This window comes from Pleurodeles waltl, chromosome 9 (genome assembly GCF_031143425.1).
Source record: "Pleurodeles waltl isolate 20211129_DDA chromosome 9, aPleWal1.hap1.20221129, whole genome shotgun sequence".
Taxonomy (NCBI): Eukaryota; Metazoa; Chordata; class Amphibia; order Caudata; family Salamandridae; genus Pleurodeles; species Pleurodeles waltl.
The window spans coordinates 334,324,687-334,350,551 of NC_090448.1; the positions used below are offsets into that span (position 1 = coordinate 334,324,687).

General features: G+C 45.0%; 1 protein-coding gene across 1 annotated transcript in view; it reads right to left on the reverse strand.

The window, feature by feature from the left end:
* Window positions 1–4: 4 nt before the first annotated feature.
* The window catches only part of GMPPB (GDP-mannose pyrophosphorylase B), a 204,452-nt gene continuing 178,591 nt past the window's right edge, over window positions 5–25,865 (reverse strand). Inside the window, exons 9-10 of the mRNA XM_069206870.1 lie at window positions 23,820–24,002; window positions 5–1,457 (exon numbers count right to left, since the gene is read on the reverse strand). Coding sequence (XP_069062971.1) covers window positions 1,326–1,457; window positions 23,820–24,002 — 315 coding nt within the window. The 3' untranslated portion in view covers window positions 5–1,325. The remainder of the gene's footprint in view (window positions 1,458–23,819; window positions 24,003–25,865) is intronic.

The following is a 25,865-nucleotide window of genomic DNA, read 5'->3' on the forward strand; positions in this document are numbered from 1 at the left end:
AACATGCTATAGCCACAACAATTTTATTTTTATAAATATTTTATATTTTATCAAATGTACATAAAAACATGTAATCATATTTACATGCATGTTCATACTGCCCCAGCATCTTGCTGTAAACTACTGATGTTATTTTTTTGTAATTTGCCAGGATAAGTACTAGACAGTCAAATAATATCTTACTAGTGCAAATGCCTCCAGTGAACAGCTTCTGTATGTACTGAAATCAAGGCAGTAGGTTTGGTAGCAACATTTAGCCAAGACAAATGAAGAATGGCCAAAACTTTCAGTTGTTAGGTTGTGGGTGCTAAAATGCAACTGAAGGTAGCTAGCATACAGATTCACATTTCCCAATTCCACAATATTATTCAGCATCTTAATTAGAGATGTCTACAAGAGCCCCCAAGACAGGCAGCATATATACTTTATGAGGTGGAAGAGTTCACAAAATATTTTAAGGAATTTTGTTTCTGGCCAGCTACCACTCTCGCAGCTGAAGGTTTAAAATCAAAAACAGAAAACTGCAAAACAGACGATATCTGTCTTTGTCAAATGTTCAAACGATGGGCTCTAGGAGTACGATAACAGGCTGTTCAAGCACTTCATGTCAAATCAAAGTGATCCCGGCAAAATATGACACTTATCCATCAAGAATGTTGTAGTCTCTTCACAATGAGTTCAAGGCAATTAATTCTGGACACAATCCTTAAGTATTGTAGAAAAAAAAAAAAAAAAAAAAGAGATGTGTATCAAACTTCTCAGAACATTGACAAGGAGTTGTCTCAAATTTACCAAAAATACGGTAGATCCATACAGCTCCTCCTGACATTGAATGCACATAAGAGAACTGCCTGAAAGTAACCTGCTCTGTGCATGGGTGCACTAGACAGAACCCCTTTAGTAAAGTAAAACATTTGTTGCCATTTGTGCATGGATGAGGCACGTCTACATTACAATATTTATCTCTTCATGAGAATGCTGCTGTCATTGGCAATAAACAAGATCAGTTTATGTCCCCATTCTCAAACTCTTATCCTAGAATTAGGGTTTAGGGGAACATAGGTAACGCTGTCTGTGATTGGTTACACAGTGAGTTGACCTAGAACCCAGAAACACATGACCGATGTTCTACTTTTCTGGATTTATCCAACCTCCGAGCAGTCTTGGTTGATTTCCTCCTTTAAAAAAAAACAACCATATTTACCCTTTTAAAGCAGCTGTGGGAGGAGTTACTGTGGAGAATAATACTTAACACTTTTAAGGCCACCCAGTCTCCCCCCTCCACCAGCAGTCATCTAAACACCACCCATTTCCATACGTCTCCTCTACATAATAATGCGTGGCTCTGGCACAGACTCCGAAATAGACTTGTGTGGAAGGACATTGGCCCCATTAAGGTACAACTCATCGTGCACAATTACATCCTCGCCTAGAACAGTCACATTTTCCATCCTCACCTAGATAGGGAAAAGAAATAGAAATAGTTATTAGTTTTATTGGATGAGTAGTATACGTACTATAATTAAACTTCAGATATACTAAAGTAACCAAAAAAGAACATTGCAAATATGAACATATTTTATGCCAAGATGAATGATTCACTGAAGTAGGCAACTTTTCAACTTTTTGGCAAAATTCACAAATAAACCATGTTCTTATAAGATGTAATCGTTCACAGGTAACAGGTCAGAAACAGAGGGGTATTTCATAATAGCCAATCATGAGGTTCCTTTTTATTAATACTTGTTAAGGTCTACAAGTTACATTTGCAAGAACGTTTGCTCATGGCTCTGTTGTGACATGACATAGTTCTGTTAAGGAGCATAAGGTGTTTGTTACCTTTCCTCCGACGTAGGCTTATCTTATATCTAAAATGTTCAGGATATTACAGAATGCTATTTGACTTTTGAATTAAAGATGGATCCAACAGAACTAATAAATAGGTCCAGGATTTTATGATGGATAAGAAAATCATAGGAAATATTCTTTCATGTGTGATTCATGACATTTATAAACTCGAATTAACACTAATGCCTCGTGAAAATATCATTACGTTCTATGCAAATATATTGGGATCTATAACGAATTAATTTCATAGTCCTTGTAGCCTATTTTACTTGTTTTCCTTTACAGGAATTTAAGCAATTAATAACTTGAGCCACTGCGGTAGTAATGTCAGAAATCCGTTGCTGGTGGAACGATGGCCCACTTCCACAATTAACACATTGGATGTGTAGTATGAAGGTAAGTTAGCCTTTGTCAAACCATTTATGTAAGGAAATCCAACTCCCCTATCCTACAAAATCTTGCTGTTTGTTCACTTCATCCACTGGGGCCTGTATGTCACTCTTCGACCTTTTGTTACACAGTATTCAACCGACTTCCACCTCAACAACTCCAGAAGGGCTTTAATTTTCTTTCAACAGGGCACAATATCTGGCAGATGAAGGGTGGCTGGATTTCTGACAAAATTAGGGGAGATTACTTGGGCTAGTAGTAGTAGAAACTTTCAGATTATACAGCCAGATTGCTCCCAACGTTTTTGAAGTAAACCTCCACTTATCCCATCTTTCTCCTTCACCCATTATCCCACACACAAATATCTTGATAAACACAGTGAGTACACTCCCAGAACAAGTAACATTGAAGATGGTTTCTCTGTCAAAAAGAGAAAATGAATCTTTCTCCACGTGTATTTTAGGCCCCTGAAGAAGAGAGAAGAAACCACTGCAATATCTTCTGTTTGCACTTCTTGAAAAAATAAAAAAAATAAAAATCATCAAGACACAGAAATTCATGACGGCATGTTAGCACAAGTCAAACAGGTTTACAGCCAAATGACTGCATAGTGTGTTTTTCTCTCCAAGACAGGTAGTTTGCATTTCAGTTTTGTCCTAAAAGAAGAGCATTTTCAGCTGTCCTGCTTGGGTTCATTTTATCCTTTTTGGTTAAATGATAGCCTTAAAGGCATCTCACGTAGCCCGTATGTGTTTAATAGCTAATTCCCTAGGTATGCAAGTCCTCATATTCAAAGTAAATGCAACCTACATTAACGTTGTAGGAAAGTAGCCTCTTTCTAGCTTGGTTACCCCCTGCTTGTCAGTGTGTTTGTGCTCACTGGGATCCTACTAATCTGGACCCCAGTGACTGTGCGCTCTCCTCTAAATTTGGTTACTGATACCTTTTTATCCCCACAGTTGGCATATTGGTGCCCCTAATAGATGGTACCTAGGTACCCAGGGCATTGGAGTTCCAGGGGATCCCTATGGGCTTCAGCATATAATCTGCCATCCATAGGGAGCCCATGCAAAGGGTTCTGCAGGCCTGCCATTTGCAGCCTGCGTTAACTGGGTGCACACATCCGGTTTTACTATACGTCACTGCACCAGGTCACTGTAAGTCACCCCTATGGTAGGCCCTCTCAGCCCAAAGGCAGGGCGCAGGCACCTGTGTGTGAGGGCACCCCTGCACTAGCAAAGGTGCCCCCACAAACTCCAGCCCCATTTTCCTGGACTTGAGTGAGTGCGGGGACACCATTTTATGTATGTACTGGACATAGGTGACTACTTATGTCCAGCTACATAATGGTAACTCCGAACCTGGGCATGTTTGGTATCAAGCATGTCGGAATCATACCCCAAGTATTGGAAGTCTGATCCCATGCACTCTGGGGGCTCCTCAGAGGAACCCCAGCATTACTACCACCAGTCTTGCATGGTTTTCACGGGCAGCCCAGCTGCTGGCACCCCTCAGAAGGGTTTCTGCCCTGCTGCTGCTTGAGCTGATAAAGCCCAGGAAGGCAGAACAAAGGCTTTTCTTTGTGAGAGGAGGTAACACCCTCTCCTTTTGGAAATAGGTGTGACTGGTTTGGGAGGAGTTGCCTCCCCAAGCCACTGGTTTTGCTTTGAAGGGCACATTTGGTGCCCTCTGTGCACAAACCAGTCTACACCGGTTCAGGGACCTCCCCCCCCCCACCCCCTCCCCTGTCCCTGCTCTGGTGTGAAATTGGCCAATGGAAAGGGGAGTGACCACTCCCCTGTCCTTCACCACCCCAGGGGTGGTGCCCAGAGCTCCTCCAGAGGATCCTTGGGTTCTGCCATCTTGATTCCAAGATTGGCAGGGAGCTCTGGGAGCATTTGAGTGGCCAGGAGAGGCAGGTGACTTCAGAGGCACCCTCTGATAGGTAGCTACCTAGTTAGGTGACCAAGCCTCCTCTTTGGGCAATCTAGGGTCTTCCTCTGGGGTGGGTCCTCCGATTCGGCTAGCAAGACTCCAGCAGGACTCCTTTGTAACCTCTACTTCAAGTTCTGGCCTCAGGAACCGTTCTGGACCCTCCAAGCTGCAGATCCATGAGGAAGACTCTTCTGCAACATTGTATCCGGAACTCCTGCCAGCTTTGCAACATTTCCCCTGCTGTGCATCCTAAGACGACTGCAACTCTTCAGCCTGCACGAGAAGAAGGAATCTCCCTTGGGGTGAAGGTATCACTCACCTGTAACTGCAGGTACCTGGCTGCATCGACGACCGGTTGCATGGATCTCCCCTCATCCTGAGTGGCGTGGGTCCTGCATCATGGGTGTTGGTCCATAGAGTCGCCCTTGGTCCGCTCTACCAACGGTCGCACTTTGGTGGTGGTGGTAAGTCCTTTTCACTCCACGCAAGACAGTACCCCTGTACACTGCACTCTTTGCAACTGCCAAGGCTTGTTGCTTCACCTCCAAGGGGAACTTCAGGTGATGTGTAGCTCCAGGCCCCAGCACCTCCTCCTGCAACTTCTGGACCTCTGCGTGGTCCTGCAGTGACATGGGAGCAACTTCTTTGGTGCTGCATAGGCTGCTCAAGCAGCTTCTGTGTCCCTGTCCTGTGGGACACTTGTGGGTGCTGCCTCTGCTCCTGTGGGCCTTCTGTGATGCAGAGGGTTCCCTGTGACTCCCCCTCCTGGGTGGAGTCCTCCTGGACCTTGCTGGTCCCCAGCAGCACCTCTTTTCCTCCAACTGCGAGTTTGCCTTTGCCAAGGCTTGTTGGCTGAAAACCTTTACCAACACCCATCTGTATTCCAGATTCCAGCATGGGACACCTTTTGCATGCATCAGGAACTCTTCTCCAGCTTCTGTGCTGCAGTGCTGACCAGTCTTCCTTCTTCGCTGACCAACTCCAAAAGGCATCTCTAGGTGGGTAGTATCTCCTACTCCCTCTCAACTCCACAGACACTTATGGACTTGGTCCCCTCTCTCCCCAGGTCTCTATCTTTGGTTTTCAAGTGGTGGTCCCTTGCAGGCTGTTCTGGGTGTCTTCATTTTCTTCTTTTCATCTTCTGGGGTGCTATTGGGGAAATCCAGTGTTTTCTTCCTGTTCGCTGGGGTATACTACATTACTTACCTGTGTGGTTTCCTAGTACTCCCAGCTCCCCTCTACATGATTCACCTACCTAGGTGGGGACCCTGCATTCCCATTCCTTAGTATATGGTTTGGGCTACTATTGTATATTGCTATTTTACACTGTTTTCTAACCTTTTTATGCCTCATACTATGTATTAGTGTGTGTGTGTGTGTGTGTATATTTATTTATATATATATGGAAAATGTCACTTACCAGTGTACATCTGTTCGTGGCATGAGTCACTGCAGATTCACATGCTGTGCTGTGCATTATCCTGCCATCTAGTGTTGGGCTCGGAGTGTTACAAGTTGTTTTTCTTCGATGAAGTCTTTTCGAGTCACGAGATCCTCCCTTTCGGCTCCATTGCGCATGGACGTCGACTCCATCTTAGATTGTTTTCCCCGCAGAGGGTGAGGTAGGAGTTGTGTATATAGTAAAAATGCCCATGCAATGGAGTGAGTATGTATGTACATAATGTGTATAAAAAATATTATATATTTACAAATTTATAAATGTACAAGTTTCATCAACTTATAACGGCTACGGGCTCCCGGGGAGGCGGGAGGGTGCATGTGAATCTGCAGCGACTCATGCCACGAACAGATGTACACTGGGTAATGAAAATGTCACTTACCCAGTGTACATCTGTTCGTGGCATTAGTCGCTGCAGATTCACATGTTTAGCACAGTCCGCTGCCTGGTGTTGGGCTCGGAGTATTACAAGTTGTTTTTCTTCGAAGAAGTCTTTTTTGGTCACGGGACCGAAGGACTCCTCCCTCTTCGGCTCCATTGCGCATGGGCGTCGACTCCATCTTAGATTGTTTTCCCCGCAGAGGGTGAGGATGGAGTTGTTTGCTATAAATAGTGCCCATGCAATGGAGTGAATACGTATGTACATAAAAAGTTTATAATAATTATTTACAAATGTACAAATGTTTAAGATTTAAGATCTACTTCTAAACGGCTACAGGCTTCCCGGGGAGGCGGGAGGGCACATGTGAATCTGCAGCGACTAATGCCACGAACAGATGTACACTGGGTAAGTGACATTTTCAGTTCGATGGCATATGTTGCTGCAGATACACATGTTTAGCATAGACTATAAAGCAGTTACCTCCCCTAAAAGCGGTGGTTTAGCCTGTAGGAGTTGAAGTAGTTTGGAATAATGTTCTTAGTACAGCTTGGCCCACTGTAGCTTGTTGTGCATTTAGTACGTCTACACAGTAGTGTTTAGTAAATGTATGAGGCGTAGACCAGGTTGCAGCCTTACATATTTCGCTCATAGGAATGTTTCCTAGAAAGGCCATTGTAGCACCTTTCTTTCTGGTTGAGTGTGCCTTTGGTGTAATAGGCAATTCTCTCTTGGCTTTAAGATAGCATGTTTGAATACATCTGACTATCCATCTAGCAATGCCTTGTTTAGAGATTGGATTTCCTATGTGTGGTTTTTGAAAAGCTATGAACAGTTGTTTTGTTTTCCTGATTAGCTTTGTTCTGTCAATGTAGTACATTAGTGCTCTTTTGATGTCTAATGTATGTAGTGCCCTTTCAGCCACGGAATCTGGTTGTGGGAAGAACACTGGCAATTCTACTGTTTGATTTAAATGGAATGGTGAGATTACTTTTGGTAGAAATTTTGGATTTGTTCTTAGAACTATTTTATTTTTGTGTATTTGAATAAATGGTTCTTGTATGGTAAATGCCTGTATTTCACTTACTCTTCTGAGGGATGTGATTGCAATGAGAAATGCGACTTTCCACGTTAGATATTGCATTTCACAGGAATGCATGGGTTCGAAAGGTGGACCCATGAGTCTTGTTAAGACGATGTTAAGGTTCCATGAAGGAACTGGTGGTGTTCTTGGTGGTATAATTCTTTTTAGCCCTTCCATGAATGCTTTAATAACTGGTATTCTAAATAGAGACGATGAATGTGTAGTTTGTAGGTAAGCAGATATTGCTGCGAGGTGTATTTTTATAGATGAAAAAGCGAGGTTCGCTTTTTGCAAATGTAGTAAGTATCCCACTATGTCCTTTGTAGAGGCATGCAATGGTTGGATTTGATTGGTATGGCAGTAGCAAACAAATCTTTTCCACTTAGATGCATAGCAGTGTCTAGTGGAAGCTTTTCTAGCTTGTTTTATGACCCCCATACATTCTTGTGTGAGGTCTAAGTGTCCGAATTCTAGGATTTCAGGAGCCAAATTGCTAGATTCAATGATGCTGGGTTTGGATGCCTGATCTGTTGTTTGTGTTGTGTTAACAGATCTGGTCTGTTGGGTAGTTTGACATGTGGTACTAGTGAAAGGTCTAGTAGAGTTGTATACCAAGGTTGTCTTGCCCATGTGGGTGCTATCAGTATGAGTTTGAGTTGGTTTTGACTCAATTTGTTTACTAGATATGGAAGGAGAGGGAGAGGGGGAAAAGCGTATGCAAATATCCCTGACCAACTCATCCATAGAGCATTGCCTTGTGATTCGCGGTGTGGGTACCTGGATGCGAAGTTTTGGCATTTTGCATTTTCTTTTGTTGCGAACAAATCTATCTGGGGTGTTCCCCAAATTTGAAAGTACTTGTTCAGAACTTGGGGGTGAATTTCCCATTCGTGGACTTGTTGGTGATCTCGCGAAAGGTTGTCTGCTAGTTGGTTTTGGATCCCTGGAATAAATTGTGCTATTAGGCGAATGTGGTTGTGAATCGCCCACTGCCATATTTTTTGTGTTAGGAGACACAATTGTGTTGAGTGTGTTCCTCCTTGTTTGTTTAAATAATACATTGTTGTCATGTTGTCTGTTTTGACAAGAATGTATTTGTGTGTTATTATGGGTTGAAAGGCTTTTAACGCTAGAAATACTGCTAACAGTTCTAGGTAATTTATATGAAATTTTGTTTGGTGTACGTCCCATTGTCCTTGAATGCTGTGGTGATTGAGGTGTGCTCCCCACCCTGTCATGGAAGCATCTGTTGTTATAACGTATTGAGGCACTGGGTCCTGAAATGTCCGCCCTTTGTTTAAATTGTTGCTGTTCCACCATAGAAGCGAGAGGTATGTTTGGCGGTCTACTAACACCAGATCTAGAAGTTGACCCTGTGCTTGTGACCATTGTGATGCTAGGCACTGTTGTAAGGGTCGCATGTGTAGTCTTGCGTTTGGGACAATGGCTATGCATGATGACATCATGCCTAGAAGTTTTAGCACAAATTTTGCTTGTATCTTTTGGTTTGGAAACATAGCACTTATTACCTTGTGGAATGCTTGAACTCTTTGTGGACTTTTGATGTGTTGATGGTTGCCCCTAGATATTGTTGTGTCTGACACGGTTCGAGGTGTGACTTTGTATAGTTGATGGAGAAACCCAGTTTGTGAAGGGTTTGTATGACATATGTGGTGTTGTTTGTGCACTTTCTAACTGTGTTGGTCTTGATTAGCCAATCGTCTAGGTAAGGAAACACATGTATTTGTTGTCTTCTGATATGTGCTGCTACTACTGCTAGACATTTTGTGAATACTCTTGGTGCAGTTGTTATTCCGAATGGCAACACCTTGAATTGGTAATGTATTCCTTTGAATACGAACCTTAGGTACTTTCTGTGAGAAGGGTGTATCGGTATATGAAAGTACGCATCTTTTAGGTCTAATGTGGTCATGTAATCTTGCTGTTTGAGCAGTGGAATGATGTCTTGTAGTGTGACCATGTGAAAGTGGTCCGATATGATGTAGGTATTTAGTGTCCTGAGATCTAATATTGGTCTTAATGTTTTGTCTTTTTTTGGAATTAGAAAGTACAGGGAGTAAACTCCTGTGTTTTTTTGTTGTACTGGTACTAACTCTATTGCATCCTTTTGCAGTAGTGCTTGAACTTCTAGTCCTAAAAGTTCTAAATGTTGTGGTGACATTTTGCGTGTTTTTGGAGGGATGTTTGGTGGGAATTTGTGGAATTCTATGCAATAGCCATGTTGGATTATTGCTAATACCCAATTGTCTGTTGTAATCTGCTGCCAAGATTGGTAGAATTGGCTTAGTCTTCCCCCCACTGGTGTTGAGTGAAGGGGTTGTGTGACTTGAAAGTCACTGTTTAGGTGGAGGTGTTTTTGGAGTCTGGATTCGTCCCCTACTCCTTGGGAATTGACCCCCTCTATATCCCCTGAAACCTCCCCTTTGGAATGAACCCTGATATGGTGTGGTTCTTGTTTGTTGGCTGGTGGTGTCTGTGGGTTGGCCACGAAACCCCCCTCTAAATGGAGTTTTTCTAAAAGAGCCTCTGCTCTGCGGGGAGTAGAGTGCGCCCATGGCTTTGGCCGTGTCTGTGTCCTTTTTAAGTTTTTCAATGGCTGTGTCCACTTCAGGGCCAAAAAGTTGTTTCTCGTTGAAGGGCATATTAAGGACAGCCTGCTGGATTTCAGGTTTGAAGCCTGAAGTGCGGAGCCAAGCGTGTCTCCTTATGGTGACAGCAGTGTTGACTGTTCTCGCTGCAGTATCGGCTGCGTCCATTGAAGAGCGGATTTGATTGTTTGAGATCGTTTGTCCCTCTTCAATTATTTGCTGTGCCCTTTTTTGGTATTCCTGGGGAAGATGGTCTATGAGAAGTTGCATCTCATCCCAGTGTGCGCGGTCATATCGGGCCAGCAGCACTTGAGAATTTGCGATGCGCCACTGGTTGGCTGCCTGTGATGCTACTCTTTTTCCTGCCGCATCAAATTTTCGGCTTTCTTTGTCCGGAGGTGGGGCGTCGCCAGATGTATGGGAATTTGCTCTTTTGCGAGCTGCCCCTACTACTACGGAGTCAGGTGGTAACTGCGAAGTAATAAACACTGGGTCTGTGGGTGGTGGTTTGTATTTCTTATCCACCCTTGGGGTGATGGCTCTTGATTTTACGGGCTCTTCAAAAATTTGTTTTGCGTGCCATAACATCCCTGGTAGCATTGGGAGACATTGATATTGGCTATGTGTAGCCGAGAGGGTGTTAAATTAAAAATCATCCTCTATAGGATCGGAATGCAGTTGGACATTGTGGAATTCTGCTGCCCTAGCCACCAGTTGCGAGTATGAGGTACTGTCCTCTGGCGGTGACGGCTTTGTGGGGTATGAATCGGGATCATTGTCCGGCACTGGGGTGTCATATAGGTCCCAAGCGTCTTGATCCTGATTATCTTGACTTATGGTAGTTTGCGCTGGTGAGTGCATTTGTGGCGGTGTTTGTGCCGGCGATGCCTGTTGTGGTGGAGAGGGCGGAGGCGTGACTTTTTTAACCACTTTGGCTTGTGGTTGTGTGTCATCCTTGAGAAATCCGATCCTTCTTGTTCTCATTATTGGGGGAAGGGTTGATATCTTCCCTGTGTCTTGCTGGATGTACAGTCTCTTTTGTGTGTAGTCTGATTCTACACTTTGGAGCTCTTGTCCAAATCTGTGCATCTGGCCACTTATTCCTTGTTCCTCTGTGTAGGAAGGTGTGGTGGAACTTTTCGGCGCCGAGAGAGAATCTTTTTTCGGTTTCGGTACCAACAGAATTTTTGTGGCTTTCGGCAGTGTGTCTCGGTGCCGGCATCTTGTTTTTGCTTCTCGGAGCCGCTATCTCGGCTCCGAGGTTGCTCCATGGCGGTCCCTCGACCGGAGTCGGGTGTCTTCGCTATGGGCGTGCCCTTTTTCGGCGCCTTAGACGGGTCGCCGGTTTTATGGGTCGAGCCATGGCCTGTCGGCAGTGGCGTCCCCTGGGCTTTTGTTTTTTCGATGGTTTTTATTTTCGACGTCTTACTCACTGTTTGTTGTTGTTGTTCGACGTCGGAGTCTCCGGATTCTGAGTCCGGAACCGAGAATGTTTCCTCTTCGTCGTCGAAACGTTGTTTTGTCGGCGTGGATGCCATTTGTAGACGCCTGGCTCTTCGGTCCCGGAGTGTTTTTCTGGACCGGAAGGCTCGACAGGCCTCACAGGTATCCTCCTTGTGCTTGGGGGACAAGCACAAGTTACAGACCAAGTGCTGATCTGTATAAGGATACTTACTGTGACATTTTGGGCAGAAACGGAACGGGGTCCGTTCCATCGGCTTCGATGTCGCACGCGGTCGGGCCGACCAGGCCTCGATGGGGGATCGAAGCTACCCCAAAGTCTTCCGATGATCGGTGTCGATGTACCTAACTATCCCGATACCGAACGGAACAATACCGACGCTTTCTTCCAAGATTCTGACTAACTTTCCGAACCGAAACACGGAGCGAAAAGGAATACGTCCGAACCCGACAGCGGAAAAAAACAATCTAAGATGGAGTCGACGCCCATGCGCAATGGAGCCGAAGAGGGAGGAGTCCTTCGGTCCCGTGACCAAAAAAGACTTCTTCGAAGAAAAACAACTTGTAATACTCCGAGCCCAACACCAGGCAGCGGACTGTGCTAAACATGTGTATCTGCAGCAACATATGCCATCGAACGTGACATTTTCCGTTCGATGGCATGTGCAGCTGCAGATACACATGCTGTGCATAGACTAGTAAGCAGTTATTTCCCCAAAAGCGGTGGTTTAGCCTATAGGAGTTGAAGTTGTTTGAAATAATGTTCGTAATACAGCCTGTCCTACTGTGGCTTGTTGTGTTGTTAACACATCTACACAGTAATGTTTTGTGAATGTTTGAGGCGTAGACCATGTGGCTGCCTTACAGATTTCTGTCATAGGTATATTTCCTAGAAAGGCCATTGTGGCGCCTTTCTTCCGAGTGGAGTGCGCCTTTGGCGTAATAGGCAGATCTCTTTTTGCTTTAATATAGCAGGTCTGAATACATTTCACTATCCATCTGGCAATGCCTTGTTTGGATATTGGATTTCCTGCATGAGGTTTTTGAAAGGCTACAAACAATTGTTTTGTCTTGCGAAATTGTTTTGTTCTATCAATGTAATACATTAATGCTCTTTTGATGTCTAGCGTATGTAAGGCTCTTTCGGCTACTGATTCTGGTTGTGGAAAGAAGATTGGGAGTTGCACTGTTTGGTTTAGGTGGAACGGTAATATAAATTTTGGTAAGAACTTTGGATTTGTCCGGAGAACCACTTTATGTTTATGTATTTGTATAAAGGGTTCTTGTATAGTGAATGCTTGAATTTCACTTACCCTTCTAAGAGATGTGATAGCTATTAGGAAGGCTACTTTCCAGGTTAAGTATTGCATTTCACAAGAGTGCATGGGTTCAAATGGTGGACCCATGAGTCGTTTTAATACAATATTGAGGTTCCACGAAGGAACTGGTGGTGTTCTTGGGGGTATGATTCTCTTTAGACCCTCCATAAATGCTTTGATGACTGGGATTCTAAAGAGTGATGTTGAATGTGTAATCTGCAGATAGGCAGATATTGCTGTTAGATGTATTTTGATAGAAGAAAAGGCTAGGTTTGATTTTTTGTAAGTGTAATAAATAGCTTACGATGTTTTTTGCAGAAGCGTGCAGTGGTTGGATTTGATTATGATGGCAATTATAAACAAATCTTTTCCATTTGTTTGTGTAACAATGTCTTGTAGTAGATTTTCTAGCTTGCTTAATGACCTCCATACATTCTTGTGTAAGGTCTAAATGTCCAAACTCTAAGACTTCAGGAGCCAGATTGCTAGATTGAGCGATGCTGGATTCGGGTGTCTGATCTGTTGTTTGTGTTGAGTTAACAGATCTGGTCTGTTTGGTAGTTTGATATGAGGTACTACTGACAGGTCTAGTAGTGTTGTGTACCATGGTTGGCGAGCCCAGGTTGGTGCTATCAGTATTAGTTTGAGTCTGTTTTAACTCCATTTGTTTACAAGATAAGGAAGGAGTGGGAGAGGGGGGAAAAGCGTAGACAAATATCCCTGACCAACTCATCCGTAACGCATTGCCCTTGGAATGAGGGTGTGGATACCTGGATGCGAAGTTTTGGCATTTTGCGTTTTCTTTTGTTGCGAATAGATCTATTTCTGGTATTCCCCAGTGTAGAAAGTAAGTTTGTAGTATCTGGGGATGAATTTCCCATTCATGTGTTTGTTGGTGATCTCGACTGTGATTGTCGGCTAACTGGTTTTGAATCCCTGGGATGTACTGTGCTATTAGGCGAATGTGACTGTGGATCGCCCAATGCCAAATCTTTTGTGCTAAGAGACACAGTTGTGATGAGTGTGTCCCTCCCTGTTTGTTTAGGTAATACATTGTTGTCATGTTGTCTGTTTTGACAAGAATGTGTTTGTGGGCTATTAGCGGTTGAAATGCTTTCAATGCTAGAAACACTGCTAAGAGCTCCAGATGATTTATATGCAGTTGCCTTTGTTGAACGTCCCATTGTCCCTGTATACTGTGCTGGTTGAGGTGTGCTCCCCACCCTATCATGGAAGCATCTGTTGTGATCACGTATTGAGGCACTGGGTCTTGGAATGGCCGCCCTTGGTTTAAATTTATAGGATTCCACCATTGAAGCAAGGAGTGTGTTTGGCGGTCTATAAACATTAGATCTTGAAGTTGACCCTGTGCTTGTGTCCATTGTGTTGCTATACGTTGTAAGGGACGCATGTGTAGTCTTGCGTTTGGGACAATGGCTATGCATGAAGACATCATGCCTAGGAGTTTCATTACAAACCTCACTTGATAGTGTTGGTTTGGGTGCATGTTTAGTATTACATTTTGGACGGCTTGTACCCTTTTTGGACTTGGAGGGGCAATCCCTTTTTGTGTGTTGATTGTTGCTCCTAAGTCCTGTTGTATTCGACACGGTTGTAGATGTGATTCTTGGTAGTTTATAGAGAACCCTAGTTTGTGAAGGGTTTGTATGACATATTTTGTGTGTAGAAGACACTGTTGCTGAGTGCTGGTTTTTATTAACCAATCGTCTAAGTAAGGAAATACGTGCATGTGCTGCCTCCTGATGTGAGCAGCTACTACTGCAAGGCATTTTGTGAATACTCTTGGGGCTGTTGTTATGCCGAACGGTAACATTTTGAATTGGTAATGCACGCCTTGGATTACAAACCTCAAGTATTTCCTGTGGGAAGGATGTATGGGTATGTGTAAATAAGCATCCTTGAGATCTAATGTTGACATGTAGTCCTGTTGTTTGAGCAAGGAAATCACGTCTTGAAGTCTCACCATGTGAAAATGATCTGATTTGATGTAAAGATTTAGGGCCAGATGTACGAAAGGATTTTACCCATTCTGTGTCTATGGGAAAAAGCTTTCGTACATATGGCCCTTAGTGTTCTGAGGTCTAATATGGGTCTCAGTGTTTTGTCCTTTTTTGGGATTAGGAAATACAGGGAGTAAACACCTTTTCCTTTTTGATGGTTGGGTACTAGTTCTATTGCTTCTTTTTGTAACAATTCTTGGACTTCTAGCTGTAACAGATCCAAGTGTTGTCTGGACATGTTGTGTGCTCTTGGAGGCACATCTGGTGGCAAATGTAGGAATTCTATGCAATAACCATGTTGGATAATGGCTAGGACCCACGCGTCCGTAGTTATGTGTTCCCAGTTGTGATAATAATCTGTGAGTCACCCCCCACTGGTGTTGTGTGGTGGGGTTTTGTGACGTTGAAGTCACTGTTTAGTTTGTGGGATTTTTGGGCTCTGGAATTTCCCTCTTGTTTTAGGGAACTGTCCACCCCTATCTTGTCCTCTCAAACCTCCTTTCTGATATGTGGGTCTGACTTGTGAGGTGGAAGGCTCTGTGGTGTGGGCCCAAAACCCCCCTCTAAAGTGTGGCTTCCTAAAAGTGCCTCTGCTCTGTGGGGAGTAGAGCGCGCCCTTGGCTTTGGCCGTGTCAGTGTCTTTCTTCAGTTTGTCTATCGCTGTACCCACCTCCGGCCCAAATAGTTGTTGTTCATTGAATGGCATATTTAGCACTGCATGCTGAATTTTGGGCTTAAATCCGGAGGTTCGTAGCCATGCATGTCTCCGAATGGTTACCGCCGTGTTTACGGTTCTGGCCGCCGTGTCTGCTGAGTCCATGGCCGACCTTATTTGGTTGTTGGAGATACTTTGGCCCTCCTCGACAACCTGTTGGGCACGTTTCTGGAACTCTTTGGGAAGGTGTTGAATGAGATGTTGCATTTCATCCCAATGTGCGCTGTCGTATCATGCTAGAAGAGCCTTAGAATTGGCAATTCTCCATTGATTGGCCGCCTGTGCTGCCACCCTTTTGCCTGCTGCATCGAATTTCCGACTTTCTTTGTCGGGTGGTGGTGCGTCTCCAGAAGTTTGTGAATCTGGAGTTAACTGTTGTGTGATGTACACAGGGTCAGTAGGGGGAGGTTTATATTTCTTCTCCACCCTAGGCGTGATGGCTCTGCCTTTGACTGGGTCTTGAAACACCTGTTTTGCATGTTTTAACAGGCCTGGCAGCATTGGCAAGCTTTGGTATTGGCTGTGCGTAGATGGCAGGGTGTTGAACAAGAAGTCATCTTCTATGGGCTCTGCATGCAATGCTACATTATGAAATGCAGCTGCCCTGGAAACCACTTGCATTTAAGCACTACTGTCTTCAGGTGGTGAAGGTCTTGCCGGGTAGCATTTGTGACTATTGTCAGAGACCGGTGCGTCATACAAATCCCATGCATCCGGGTCATCTTGACTCATCCCTGTGTGCGTTGGTGACTGCATCATTGGGGGTGTTGCTACCGGGGACAGATGTGGCGAATGTATTGGTGATTGTTGTGGCGAAAATTGTGGTGGAATTTTCTCTTTTGCCTTTGGCTGCATTTCCACCTCTTGGAATGCAAGCTTCCGTTTAATTTTGATTGGAGGAAGAGTTCTGATTTTCCCCATGTCCTTTTGGATATGGAGCCTTCTTTGGGTGTGGTCAGGCTCTCCCATGCCCAGCTCTTGTTCAAATCTGTGGCCTTGTAAGTGTGTGGAAAGGCCTTGTTCCTCTGTATAGGAGCTTTGTTTCGGCTCCGAGGAAGAATGTTTCGGTACCGAAATTTTTTCGACAGTCTTTTTTGGCTCAGAGGAAAGCTTTTTGACTTTCGGTGTGCCGAACTCTCAGTGCCGTGTCTGTTCAGAGCCGGTATCTCGGTGCCGAGTCTGTTCGGAGCCGGTATCTTGACCGGAGTCAGATGTCTTCGGCGGCTGGGAGGCCTTTTTCGGTGCCGATGTTTGGTCACCGTGTTTTTGGGTAAAGCCATGGCCTGTTGGCGGTGGCGTCCCCTGGGCCTTCATGATTTTCGAGTGAGTTTTTGCCGGGGCTGGTTTACTCACGGTTTGCTGCGTCTTCGGCTGCTCACTCTCGGACTCGTCCAAGTCCGAATCTCTAATGGCGAATGTCTCCTCTTCTTCGACGTCAGTGTGTCCGGCCGGTGTCGACGCCATCTGGAGTCTTCGAGCTCTACGATCCCGCAGTGTCTTCTTGGATCGAAATGCCCGACAGGCCTCACAAGTATCCTCGTTGTGTTCGGGGGACAAAGACAGATTACAGACCAAGTGTTGTTCTGTATAAGGATACTTTGCGTGGCAGAAGCGGAAGGGGGTCTGGTCCATGAGCGTTGAAGATGGACGCGGTCGGGCCGACCAGGCCCCGCTGAGGCGTGGAAACCCCGAAGGGCTGCCGGAACTTTTGTTTCTTCGGTGTTGATGTATTAGCACTAACCCGGTACCGAGCGCAAATAATACCGTCAAATTTTCTGATGGATAACTATCTTTTCCGAACCGAAACACGGAGCGTAGAGGAACACGTCCAAACCCGATGGCAGAAAGAAAACAATCTAAGATGGAGTCGACGCCCATGCGCAATGGAGCCGAAAGGGAGGAGTCCCTCGGTCTCATGACTCGAAAAGACTTCTTTGAAGAAAAACAACTTGTAACACTCCGAGCCCAACACTAGATGGCAGGATAATGCACAGCATGTGTATCTGCAGCTACACATGCCATCGAACATATATATATAGCGTATTTACTTACCTCCTATTGGAGGGTTGTGTCCAGTATTTTCTGATACTGTGTTTCAAAAATAAAATACCTTCATTTTTGTACAACCAAGTGTTTTCTTTCTTGTGTGTGACTGTAGTGGTATTGCGTGAGCTTTGCATGTCTCCTAGATGAGCCTTGGTTGCTCATCTACAGCTACCTCTAGAAAGCCTGGCTTCTAGACACTGCCTACACTTCACTGAGAGGGGATACCTGGACCATAGGTACCCACCACCCACTAGGCCAGCTTCCTTAAAATGTCAATTTGCAAAAATGCCAGGGGTAGCGGAGATTACATCATCATTTAACATTTACTTTCACTCACACAGGCATGCTTACTCATACACATTTACACATACATACACTCCTTCTCACATTCTTTGGAGCAGCGTTATACATGGTGGGGTTGGAGGTTTCACGGCCAAGCGGACAGCATCTTCAGAAGGAGAATGTTTCAATTAACTGTAAAACTGAGAGCAGTAATTTGTCACCAAATGCTGGCACTCATACATTTTGGAATCCATCTTATGTATCAGTCCCAACTGCGGATGCAGACACAGATTTACTAAAAACTTTGCTTCTGGGTTGCCACGTTTGTGAAACAGCCCAATGCAAAATCCATTTTGGAATTTACTAAGCTACACAAAGTTGATTTATGTGGCTTTGTAAATACAAAGTAATGCAGTGGATAATGCTGCCTCGCATTATTGTGCCTTGCATACATGTAACATAGGTGGAGAAAGGGCATTTCTGTGCAGCCACCCACATATTTTGAGGCAAACTCAGATTTACAAAAAACGAAATGATGGCTGTGTCAGACAAAGGCGTAACGAGGAGAAATATTTTATTTTCTCCTGGTTACTTCCTCTTTCCATTTGTGCTGCCAGGGAAGAAGTTGTTTTCTTCCAACAGTCTAGCGCTGCAGTCCGTGAACAGTGGATGCCTTTTGGGCCGCTATTCCCATACTCTCTGGGATATGGTTGCGCAAGTGCTGCCTAGAGTTCCGGAGGAGGCCCAGACTATCCTTTCCCAAGTTGTAACAGATGGGAGGGATGCAGCAATGTTCATGACTGGATATGACCGACTCTCTGGGCAGATCGGTTGCATCGACGGTGGCATTGAGACGCCACACCTGGCTGATAACATCTGGCTTTTCAGGGGATGTCCAGCAATCCTTAATGGGCTTGCCCTTTCATGGCACACGTCTCTTCAGAGACAAGGCGGACTCTGTGCTTGATCGCTTTAAGGATTCCCGAGCCACGGCCCAGTCCCTTGGCCTCGCGCCCACTCCTAGACCCCAGCACTCTGCCTTTTGCAGCTACGGAAGGTGCACCCAACCGTGTCCTTTCCCCCCTCGCCATCGACCCACGCATGCTGTACAGCCCCTGCGCAGCCACAGACACTGGATCCCACGCCCCTGGGCATCAGGGAGTCAGTGGGTCGCCCAGTCCACCCCAGCCGCTGCTTCAGCCCCCAAACCTTGCTAGTCAGCGGGTTCACCAGGAACCAGTTGGCGGCAGGATTCGCCATTACCTGCCCAAATGGCAATCCATTACCTCAGACAGGTGGGTCCTCCAGATTGTCCGAAGAGGCTACTCCCTCCCCTTCGAAACACCTCTTCCAGCCATGCCACCTTAATACAATAGAATATCGGAGGATCATATGGCGCTTCTCCGCGAGGAAGTCCAAGCCCTTTTGGCCAAAGGAGCTATTGAGAGGGTTCCATTGCCAGAAGTAGGTTGCTATTCCTGCTACTTTTTGGTGCAGAAAAAGGACAAGGGTCTTAGTCCTATATTAGATCTTCGGTCCCTTAACCTCTTCCTCAAAAAGGAGAAGTTCAAAATGTTAACATTGGCTGAGGTCCTATCTGCCCTGGATCCTGGATGGTAGCGTTGGACTTGCAAGACGCATATTTCCACATTCCCCTCTTGCCAGCCCACAGATGTTACCTATGATTCGTGGTAGGTCACAAGCACTTTTGGTTTACCGTGCTCCCCTTTGGCCTTACCAGTGCCCCTCGGGTGTCAACGAAAGTGATGGCAGTGGTGGCAGCTAATCTGTGCAGGTTAGGGATCCTAGTCTTCCCCTACATTGACGATTGGCAGTTGAAGTTTAACTCGCCCCAGACAGTCATCTCCCGCCTCCAGACTACGGCAAATCTTTTGCATTCGCTGTGGTTCACTATCAATGTGCTGAAGTCACACCTGACTCCTTCTCAGACGCTCCCTTTCATCTGAGCTGTTTTGGATACAGGGTATTCGGGGTATGATACCGATGTTTCAGCCTCTGTCCTGGATTTCGGTGAGAATGTCTCTGAGGCTGTTAGGCCTCATGGCCTCCTGCATTCTGCATCCTGCTAGTTCAAAATGCCAGATGGCATATGCAGGCTTTGCAGTGGGACCTGAAGTTCCAGTGGGTGCAGCATCAAGGGAATCGCTCCAACAAGGTCCAGATCTCTGAAGAAACTGCGAGAGATCTGCAGTGGTGGTTAATGAATCAGGATTGGTTCAAGGACAGATCCCTCTCCTTTCCCCAACCAGATCTTACAGCAGTGACAGATGCGCCACTCTTGGGATGGGGCAGCCACATGGGAGAGGTGGAGATCAGAGGCCTCTGGTCTCCCGCGGAAACCGGACTCCATATCAACCATCTGGAGCTCCGAGTGATTCGACTAGCATTGAAAGCATTCCTTTCCTCTCTCAAGGGGAAGGCAGTGCAAGTGTTCACAGACAACACCACCGCCATGTGGTACTGCAACAAACAAGGCAGAGTGGGGTTGCGAACTCTTTGTCAAGAGGATCTACGCCGCTGGACTTGGCTAGAACATCAGGGCATTTCCCTGGTGATTCGACACCTGGCGGGCTCCTTGAATGCCAGAGCAGGGAAGGCGGTGCAGAAGAGGACCATTTCACGATGGGTGCTCTGATGCATCAAAATGTGCTACGCTCTACCTAAGAAGCAACCTCCTGAATGTTTGTGAGCTCACTCCACTGGCGCTACTGCTGCTACCACAGCGCTACCACGGGGCGTTCCAGTCCTGGACATCTGTCGGGCAGCGACGTGGGCATCTCTGTACACTTTTACCAAACACTACTGCCTGGACAGTCAGGTCCAAAGGTACGGCTACTTTGGCCATTGGATCCTGCAGGACTTCTTGGTGTGATCTTTGTTCGCAGCCCACCACTGGGGATGGTATTGCTCGGGTATCTATTTAAAGGTAAGGAATCTGCAACTAGAAGTCTCCATCAAATGTACAAGTTACTTACCTTCGGTAACAATAATATCTGGTACAGACATATTCTAGTTGCAGATTCCTTACTGATGCATCCATCCTCCTCACACTGCGAACTGATTTCTAGGGACAGGAACTTCCCCTGAAGGGCCCTAGTTTTGGCGCACCACTATCTGTGTTCTTCATGGCTCAGAGCTACTGCCGTGGAAAGTCGTGAAAAGAAACTGACGTCAGCGCACCAGAGTGGCGCCTATGTATGACTGCGACATCATCAGGGCAAACACGATGCCAACGACGCCTGTGGAGTCGACCGTCGCCACCTGAGGTACTGCTCGAAGAAAAATCTCTGGATCCAGTCTGACACCTGGGGAAATTCAAAGGTAAGGAATCTGCAACTAGAATATGTCTCTACCAGATATATCAGTACCAAAGGTAAGTAACTTGTATATATAACTCAATGTAAATTTATAGTACAATGCATGTTATTTTAAGTAAATGTTTGAGTGTGTATATTACAAAAAAATATATTTAACTTGTTACAACGTTGAAAAAAAATACACATTTTAAGGTACTAAATCTTTATTTGCAAGTTTAAAAAAAAAAAAACCAAAAAAAAAAAAAAAACACTTCTCCAGCCCACTAATCATCATCCACCTCTGAATGATAAAAAGCTTTTTCCAGTTAAACTTCATCCAACCCTGAAAGTTTGAAACCATTCTCCATCCCATTAAACACCATCCACCTCTGAATTCTAAAAACCCTTCTATACTTCTAAGCCCACCCAAACCTGAACCCTATACTCCGCGTATCACTTTTATTCTAAACTCTAACTACCTGAACCATAAAAAAAACCTTCTCCATCCCTAAACACAACCCATCCCACTACCAAAACTACTATACACTTACCCATGTCAAGTAAATCCTGTTTTAACAGTTGCCTCAATGTAAAAACATTGCGGTAACTATAGTTCGAAGTAAAAACTGCTATAGTAAGGTATATATATATATATATATATATATATATGTGTGTGTGTGTGTGTCTTTTGTTTCCATTACATTGAGTTATGCAAAAACTCAAGACCCCGCTTGGATCAAGTCTATATAAAGACTCTTCTTTGGAAGGATGGAGCAAAGATATAAAATAGACTACACAATTTTGTGAGACAGATGCCAAGGCCAAGTGGGAGACTGGACAAAGGCTTGACTTGGATAAAAAGGGAGACCCAAGAAACACCCAATTATATGAATTCAAAGGGAATTATTAAAGCATTTTATGAAAGGCTGAGCTCAGTTTGCTGCTTTTCTAACAGGGGTGCGGTTTTACCCTTATTAAAAAAAAAAAACGTCATCTGGACCCATCCAGTTGGTCCAACTTCAGATCCATTTCTATGCTGCCCAATCTTGCAAAGGTGCTGGACAAACATGTCAAAGCTCAACTTACCACTTTAATGGAGGCCCAAAATGCTCTACACCCGTCACAGTCAGGCTCTAGGGCATGCCACAGTACCAAATCCACCCTTCTAGGAATCACAGAATATCTCAGACAGTTCCTAGCTGTGGGTGGTACTTTTGCGTTGATCTTATAGAACCTCAGCGCAGCCATTGATACTGTGTCACATGTCATCCTCACAGATGGCTCCTAGAAGTGGGTGGTACAGTTGCATTGATCTTACTAGACTTCAGCACGGTATTCAATATCATGTGACTTGTCATACTTGCAGAAAGACATCTGTCGCATGGTTAACCTCCTTCCTGATGGACCGTTCCCTAGCAGGTCTTCTCGGCTAATTCCGTGTTCAGTCCTCTTACCCTTACCTCAGGGAGTCTGCCCACAGCCCTGTGTTATTCAACATGTAAACCCCTCTTTTAGCAGACCTGGTGGAAAGCTATAGCCTCACCCTGTTTTCATATGCAGGCAACACACATTATCTTCTCTTTGTCATCTGAGAGGGACACAACTCTGAGAATCTAACTCCTGCCTTGGTCTTGTCTCCTCCCGGATGAGCACCAGCTCTCAAAAACTAAACGTGACAAGACAGAGGTAATGGTACTGGGCAAGACTCCCCAGCTCTGGGGAAGCCAACACTGGCCTGCTACTTTAGGAGCTCTCCCAGAACTTACTATCCCTTAATACAAGTGGCCTCAGCCTCCTTTTGTGCCAACATTGTGTAAAACATGTATATGGTATGGGAATAATATGGCTTCAGATCATCACTGCTGCACTGTAACTTTTCCAGTATGCATGCCAAGTCAGCTTTGGCAGAATATAACAGCAGTTCTTGAATAATTTAAAAATGCCAATCTCCAATGACTAATAGTATGGGGTTGTGTTTGTTGAAAGATAATCTATTTTACCCTCAATAGCCCTTCAGCGAGAAACTACATATGTGGAAGGTATGCTTTCTGCTGTTGCAATCAAGATAACATTGTTCCGTTTAAGGCCAGATGCCTACCACTGCAGCCAGACACCACTGGCATGGAGAAGATCAAATAAACGGTTTGCAATGCAGTTTTTTAGCCTCCTCAACTGATGCCACAGAGGGAGAGGGAGAAAGATCAAGAACACATATGCACTCCTACGGTGTGCTGAATACAAAAAAAGAAAATGTCACCTGAGGTATGGAGTGGCACATCCAATCAGAATGCTGTGAGACCAAAATACTCCTGGTAGGGGTGCTCTAGTGGGTTAAAAAGGAGAGTGGGAAGGTAAAGGCACACTGATGGCAGGTCTGGCATACCATGGTGACCCTGGCACCAATTATGCTATTTTTTCCTAAAGGCAGACGCCTGATGTAGAGGTCTCTATCAGTCATGTTTGGAGTTTGATTTCAAGTGCATGGGAGATGTTGTTGCAACTTTCCCACCTGGGACTGCCATAGTGCACACTGCGGACTACGAGAGAGAAATAAGGCAGCAGCCAAGGACTTCGAAGGCTCTTCCAAATTAGAACGGGCCTTGGAACCCTGTTCCATCTGCCATTTCTACCAGTGAAAGGATTTTTTCCTCAGTGTGGGGGGCGAGGGGTGGGTCCAACAATGGGAAAACTGGCATCCTCAAAAACTAAAGGAGGGGGCTGGGGATTGGTGGAAACGACTTCTGACAAAGCCCCAAACCCATCGGGGCCCAGCTTTTTGAAAGATGTATCTGAGTAGAATTCTACTGTTAGAAATGTAAAAGGCTTAACAAAGGAAACAGCTAGAGTGTATGATTTCTACAGAAGCCTACAATTGCATCACAACTACAAAATGTTAGCGCAATTATGAAAAAAATAAAATAAGGGCAGAACTTTTCTCTGATATTACAACTTACCCACTGCCCAACAGAAGAGCTCCAGCCGATGATGCAGGATTCCAGCCAGGAGTGGGATCGGATATGGGATCCCTTCAGGACTGTGCAACGTTTAATGCGTACCCCGTCTTCTACTACCACTTTTGGGCCAATTGTCACATTTGGGCCGATACTGCAGTTCTGGCCTATCTTTGCACTTGGATCCTGAAGGAAACAAAAGATAATATTAAGTGGCTAGAGGAGCATGGCTTACATCCTTTGTGAGAAAATTTAGTGTATTATATGGTGTGGTTGTGCTATCTCCCGTGAAATACACTCACCAATCCCTTTAGGACAACTCGGTTTCATTTATTAAACCCTCTAACTCATCCCCGGGAAGTTGTGTCTCTGAGCAGCAAGGATTACACAAAGAAACAAGTGCAATTGATTTAAACAGCATCAAAACAATTGAAGAAGATATTCACAAGACACTCAAGAAATCAGACACCAATTTATATAAATGGATAATATTTTTATGCATCACAACAAAAAAGATCCACTGAAAGGGTTCCAGAGATAAATCAATTACAAGATTCAGTAAATATGCATTTTTTTTACTCAACAATGAACAAGTATTGGCGAGCTCTGCAAATCTGACACTTAGTAACTTTTTCTAGGAAAACTTGGCCAAGTGTCAATGCGGTTACTTAGAGTTGCTTAAGGTGACTAACTCTGGGAGCCAGTCAGGGGGGACCAGGAAGGTGTACAGAAGAACAAGTTACATACCTTCGGTAACGAGGTATCTGGTAGAGACTCTATCTAGCTGCAGATTCTTTACCTTAGAATTCCCTGGCGTCAGCTTCGAATCCGGAGTTTTTTCTGAGTAGTACCCTGCGCGCGCGCCGTTGGGTGTAGTCGTTCGGATCCACGTGCGTTGACCAGCTCTGCTTGCATCGTCAGCGTCATTGGAGCCATCTATGACATCACGGTTGTCTATATAGATGCAGTCTCGGCGTGCGTACGCCAGTTCTTTTCCACAACTTCCCACGCCAGAAGCTCAGTCATGGAAGAACCAACCATTATGGATTTTACCTCTTTGACTGTTTGAAGCAAAAATTCTTTCATGCCTTTAAGAAAGGCAAAAATGCCAAGATCAAAAATATACATATGTACACATAAATACATACATATATATATATATATATATATATACATAAGAAAAATATCCGCAGAGCGGGGAGGCTTGGGCGGGTGTAAGGAATCTGTAGCTAGATAGTCTCTACCAGATACCTTGTTACCGAAGGTAAGTAACTTGTTCATCTGATAGAGACTTCTAGCTGCAGCTTCCTTACCTTAAAATAGATACCCAAGCTATAACCCATGGCAGTGGGTCTGAAGGAGATTTCTCATCTGACTATCCAGGCAGTAGTGTTTTGCAAACGTGTGCAAAGAAGCCCACGTTGCAGCCTGACAGATGTCCACCACCGGTACGCCACATGCTAACGCAGAGGTAGCAGCTTTCCCCCTAGTAGAATGAGCTCTCAAGCCTTCGGGAGGCTGCTTCTTTGCCAAAGCGTAGCATATCATTGTACAGAGAACGACCCAGCGCGAAATGGATCGTTTCTGCACTGCCCAACCCTTCTTTGCACCAACGTACCCCACAAAGAGTTGGTCGTCCACCCGGAACTCTTTAGTGCGGTCAAGGTAGAACGATAATGCTCTTTTTGGGTCCAGCCGATGGAGACGCTCCTCTTCCTTAGAGGGATGCGGTGGTGCAAAGAAGGTGGGCAGGGTGATATTTTGACCCCGATGGAAAGGGGTCACCACCTTGGGGAGGAAAGAGTGCTTAATACTAACTTGTCAGGATATATCATGAGGTACGGTGGATTTTGAAGATAAAGCCTGCAGCTCACTTACTCTCCTGGCAGATGTAATTGCCACCAAAAAGGCAGTCTTAATAGTAAAGCAGCCGGAGAGGACAGTTATGCAAGGGCTCGAAGGGAGCACACATAAGGAAGGTAAGAACCAAATTAAGATCCCACTGGGGCATAACGAAAGGCACAGGCGGGAATAGATGCACAAGCCCTT